The following is a 6,056-nucleotide window of genomic DNA, read 5'->3' on the forward strand; positions in this document are numbered from 1 at the left end:
GGTAAAATCAGAAAGAATAGAGGTACTAGAATATAAAATAAGAGCAAACCCAATTCCCTACTAGCCCTGAGGATGTTGTTTACTTTGGGTAATGAAATATCTGCTGGAAGATTATCAAGCACACAAAGCACCAAGGACCCCTAATTTCAATCCTGAGTTATAAATTTCTCCTATATTTATCTGAGGAGTTTTGCAATTTTTACATACATTATAACAATTCAGAATGTTCCTTTGCTTCTTTTAATAACATGAATATTAATTAATGCTAATAATTTTAATAACCTAAATATTAGGTTTTGTTTTGTTTCTCATAAAGTTGTAGAATATAAAGTATTACACCATTCCCTATGGACAAGTCTTTGAACATTGTAATTATGTTAGATTATTCCTCTGCCAAACCCAGATGCATTTTCTCAAGCCAGTGAACTCTTTCACTAACAACATATGAAAATTAATATAAAATATTGTGGTGCATTTGAAACTAAAAAATAAACTGCAAAGATAGGCAGTGTCCCATCAGTCTGATGTTTCATTTTATCAGAATAATCCAGTACTGATGACCTTCAGAATTTGTTTGGATCACAAAATTTGTAATTGATTAAACTAAGTTGTCTTTCTCAGCTCAATAAGCTACTTATTTGGATCATACATTCTGATTTACATGCTGCAGTTCTTCACTTAAAATGTACTTCAAATTTTAAAAAGAAAGAATGAGGAGAAAATATGCATTTGGGGGAAAATTAAGCTAAAATGTGTATTTTAGGATAGATGCATATTTTCAAGGAGAAATCCAAAGAAAAATCTTCTTAAAGTCATCGGTTGAGTGAAATATGATTTTATTATCCTTTTAAAATTTATAGTGTAATGTAGACTGAATATTAATAAAATATATAGACTCAAAAAATAGGCAGTACTGGACAGTGTCTTAAAGCAATGCATGCCAGGGCAAGGATATTTTTGTTGCAGCTTTTCCTTTGGCAAATGCTCCACTTGGTCCTAACAAATTTCAAGGCACATGATAATATCTGCTCTATGAGTGATCCCTTCCAGTTCCCATATGAGTATTCCAAACCAGGAGATATAATAATTGGAGGGATTGCTGCTCAATTTGATTGCCTGGTGGAAATAAGCAACTTTGAGGAACATCCCGAAACAAAGGTGGTAGAAGAACTCATGTAAGTAAATTATTTTTTGAGTGTTTGTTATTGTTAACCTTACAGAAATAAATTTGAATTCACTTGGTTCTACGTTCTATTTCTATATCATGACAAGTTTTGCTTTTTAAAAAATCCCTTGATAGTTCTTATCCTACGACTTCCTTCAAGGTAGGATCTGGGTTTATTACTACTTTTTTCATCTTCTTTCTCTAAAATAATACTAACATTTCCATGTTTGTTTTTTGAGTCTTTTAATTCCCTTTCCTTTTTAAACAGATCACAGACTCATATTTTATCATTCAAATGTGTGTGTGTCTGTCTGTGTGTGTATTGATTTATATTGATTTTTTTATAATTTGTTAGGCTCAAGCTAATTTGTTTAAAGGTACCTGTGACTACATAAATATCTACCTTTTTACATGTTCTGTTGGCATTACATAGATTATTACCTTTCCACTGATATTCCACAGATGTCAGTTTCAGTGTACAATAATATAACACTGCTTCACTTAAGCCACTTTAAACTCATTTGTTTAATAAGGAAGAATCAATAAATTACATCACTTTTTGAGGGGTGGGGAGTGGGGGTGGGGAAAAATTCACAAGGTACACCTTTTCCCTTTGTGTTGGAGACCAGCCTACAATCTCAGAAAAAAAGTGAATATTGGATACATCCTAATTTTCAATCTGTTTCCAATATGCCATAGCTAGAAGCAGACAGTGAGAAAGAGAGGACAGGGAGATGGGGAAAGAAAGAAGGGAAGAGAAGTGAGGAGAAAAGAAGACAAATCTTATCTACACCAGTGGTGGGTTCCTACCAGTTCAGCTGAACTGGTAGTGCTTTGGTGGCCTGGGTTACTGGAACTGGCAACGACCCCAGCCTGCCACGCCCCTGAACTGGTTCTCTGGGTGGTGCCATAGGCACTGCCATCTTGCTTTTTTGCTTCTACGCATGCACAGAACACTTTTTTTGCACTGCGCATGCATGCTCACAAGCAAACCGGCAATAGTGACTGCCTGAACCCACCTGATCTACACTCTTCTATTCTGCACGGAAAAACCCAGCAAAGCATTACTTCTGTTGAACGTTTTGATCACTGTAGCAATAGAAATATATTTTTCCTCTTAATATTATTAATTTTAAAAAATAAAGACCTACATGCAGGTTGTTTCTGTGGTTGCAATAGCCGAAAAACATACTATTATTGGTTGGATTTTAAAATTTTTTTTGCACTTTCAGACAATCTATAATCAATACTAGGAGAGGAATTATAGGATTTCTAGATTGGATTGTTGATTAGACAAAATCACTGATGGCTGAGACAGGTTAGTTCCTGCTTGAAACAAAGCTACATTTATGTCCTTGAAAACACTAAATCAAACTTAATTTTAGAGCAGCACGTTTTTTATTCAACATGGTTGGAAAAATTTATAGCTTAAAATTGAATTACAAAAACAAAAAAGTTGTTATTTGTCAAACAGTACTCAAAGTATGTCAATGAAAATTCATTTCTGTGTAAGCCTATATGTAACTTTTCAAACATTTAAATTTGTTTCTAGATGCAGTAATATGCATACAAAATAATGTGGTAGTTATTTCATATGTTATATACATTTTCCTTAGGGCAATGTTAAAGAATTACCAACATGTACTTTCATTAATATTTGCTGTGAAGCAGATCAATGAGAATCCCGACATATTGCCAAATATCAGCATAGGGTTCCACATTTATGACAGCTACAATAATGCAAAGATGTCTTATCAGAACACCCTGAAACTTCTGTCTTCCCAGAAGAAGGCTATTCCAAATTACAACTGTAAAAAGCAAACTAATTTGATAGCAGTCATTGGAGGACTTGATGCCAAAGTCTCTTTTCATATGGCTACCATTTTAGGCATCTATAAGATTCCACAGGTATGTGCAGATCACCCAGGAATTTTACAATGCAATGCTGCTTGTTCAGTTAATACAAATTGAAAACAAATTTCTGTATGAATTAAATAAAGGCACTATGATTATGGTCAAGAAATATACCCCCTGTGGGGTAAAAATAATGAGAAAAGGGGGAGGGAGACTATTAGTTTTACTTGGTAAATCTTTAAGCAATAATCACATTGAGAGTTTAAGTAAACCAGGAATGTAATTTAAGGGTATTCTTAGGGAAGAAAATTTGAGATCTCCTCTCTAGCTCAGTCAAATTTACTTCTCACCTATTTTATTTCTAAAGTTTTTAACAACAATTTAGTTTTGAAGAATTCTTAATCTTTGAAATGCTTACATTTTGAAATCTTAAAATGTCTTAATAGAATTACATCCTCATGTGGATTTTGGAAAAGATTTCCATTCCTTTCTTGTTTGTATTACTTTCTGGAAGAAGGAGGAGATTACAGGGATTACAGGAGAATATAACTTTAGTTCAGTCATGAAAAAGGGCAATTATTTTGTTTCAACAAAGTAAAATGATATGGGATGTTCACATTTGCAAATAATCACAGACTCAAATTCCACTTTTAATGGTGGTTTCCCCAAAAGTATTATTTCTTGCCTCAAAATCTGTTATTAGGAATCTTATTCAGAACTAAATGTATGCCCATTGTAAGGAAAAATTATGGTTCAGAATATTAAAACCAATCCTTTAGTTAAAAAATAATCTTCAGATATATGTTTACTGCACAGGAAATTATGATAAATCATGGCCATTATAATTCTACCAGTCTTTGTTTCTTTAAATAACTTTTCGTTTCTTTGGCTTTTACTTAGATTGCTTGCTATCCCAAGGAAGTAATGAGTCCAAGCTTTATATGCATTCTTTAAGTTATCTGATGTAGATGTATATTGATTCAAAAAAGTGTTGTCATATGTTCTAGCCAATTGAAGGTTACAAACAATGAAACAGACATGAGAATGTTAATAGTATATGGAAAATTCAGAATCAACTGTTATAATTTACCCTTCTTTTGTTTTTTTTTAAAAATATATCTCTAAGATTGCTTGCTGTGTGTTTGCTCCAGTGACGAACATTAAAATACAACTCCCTTTTTTCTACCGAATGGTCCCTAGTGAAACAAATCAGTACATGGGACTTATTCAGCTACTCCTTTTTTTCCAATGGAAATGGATTGGAATTATTTCACCAGATGATGATCAAGGAGAAAAATTTGTGCAGGCCTTGTTACCCATGCTTTCCCAGTATGCAATCTGTGCAGCCATCATTGAAAGAACTCTAACCCTTTCTGGTGTTTTAGAGAATTTTGAGTCATTTGAACCTGTTTTAGAAATGGCTGCATCATTAGCCAAATCCAGTGTTAAAGTCTATATTCTAAATGCAGAACCCCAAGCTATCTCATGCTTGAAATGGCTAGTATACATTTATGGGAGCCTACAAAAGTCAATACAACTAACCAGAGGCAAGGTGTGGCTTATGACAGCCCAGTGGGATTTCTCATCAGAGACATTTCACCGAGATTTTGATATACATTTTTTTCATGGTGCCTTATCTTTGGCAAGTCACTCAAAAGAAGTGCTGGGATTTACAGAATTTCTGCGTTCTCTACAACCTACCCGGTCAAAAGAAGATGGGTTTATCAGGATCTTTTGGGAACAAGCATTCAACTGCCTTTTTTCTAATTCTCATGAGGACAATAATAATAATAATAATAATAATTCTTGCACTGGAAAGGAGAACTTAGAAAATCTTCCTGGAACTCTCTTTGAAATAACTATGACCAGTCAAAGCTACAGCATCTATAATGCAGTCTATGCCATTGCACATGCTTTGCATAAGATGTTCTTATATCCCACCTGTAGGTTAGATCCCTCAGATCTGTTACATTGGCAGGTAATGCTTTTCAAAATGTAAATCTCTTTAATATTATTTAGACAATATATAACAACTATTGCTTCTAAAGGGTAATCAAAAAGTCTATATTTCTTTGCAATATTCTGATTTCAAATTTTGTATCTTGTCTGTGATGAAATATCTTTCTTCGCCAGCCATCACAGACCACACAGAAGCAATGAAACTATATTCTAGTTCATGGGACTAATCCAATATTTCTTTAACTTTTCCCATTCTTATCTGTCTGTCTGCCTGCCTGCCTGCTTGCCTGCCTATCTCTCATAGAGCATAGTATGCAGCACATGTGCAATAATAATAAACAACAACAATAACCATAAATCAATGCAAAAGACCACTTTACTTGAAACAGCTTACATGCTATGGCAACATATTGAATACTATCTGCCTATGTCACTTCGCTCACACATGCCACCTCTGGACATGCGTAGGACCTTCTGCGTATGTGCAGAGCATCAAAATGATGTCGGTGAGTGGGCGGAGCCTACCAAATGTGCGTTGCAAGTGAGTAAGTGAACAGCGAGGTAAGCGAACAATGAGGGGGAGATTCGCTGTGCCACGTTATTTAGATTTCGTTAGAAAGCAGGAAATCCTGCTTTCTAACTAATATAAATTGTGTGGCACAGCTGATCATTGGAAAAAAATGGTTCACCCAAACCAGTAGCAGTATTTTTACTACCGGTTCAGGTGAATAGCTGGCATCTTTGCTACCATTTCAGGCAAACCGGTCCGAACTGGTAGCATTTCACCTCTGGCCCAGTCCTTGGGAAGAATATAATAGATGGATAAAAATGCTAAACTCTGCCTAAACATCTGATTGGCTATGTAAACAGCCAAAATAATGAATATCACATAAGCTGACTAAAAACAACACATGACAAAATAGCAATAGTGGTACACTGGAATATGTTTAAGTAGTATAATTTGTCTATAAGCAAGAAATGGTGGTAACATAAAACACACAAAATAATAGGAATTAAATTGAATTGAATTGAATTTATTATATTTCTATGCCGCCCTTTTCCCCGAAGGGGACTCAGG

General features: G+C 34.5%; 1 protein-coding gene across 1 annotated transcript; it reads left to right on the plus strand.

Moving 5' to 3' along the window:
• Positions 1–1,032: 1,032 nt before the first annotated feature.
• On the plus strand, positions 1,033–5,018 carry LOC148046240 (vomeronasal type-2 receptor 26-like). The gene is made up of 3 exons (XM_087714598.1): positions 1,033–1,175; positions 2,782–3,073; positions 4,146–5,018. Exons 1-3 carry the CDS (start codon positions 1,033–1,035, stop codon positions 5,016–5,018), a joined length of 1,308 nt encoding a protein of 435 aa, XP_087570724.1.
• The last annotated feature ends 1,038 nt before the right edge of the window (positions 5,019–6,056 follow it).

The sequence above is a fragment of the Thamnophis sirtalis genome, unplaced genomic scaffold (assembly GCF_051295495.1).
Source record: "Thamnophis sirtalis isolate CommonGarterSnake01/CBP01778 unplaced genomic scaffold, rThaSir2_p1.2 scaffold_4, whole genome shotgun sequence".
In the NCBI taxonomy this organism is placed as follows: domain Eukaryota; kingdom Metazoa; phylum Chordata; class Lepidosauria; order Squamata; family Natricidae; genus Thamnophis; species Thamnophis sirtalis.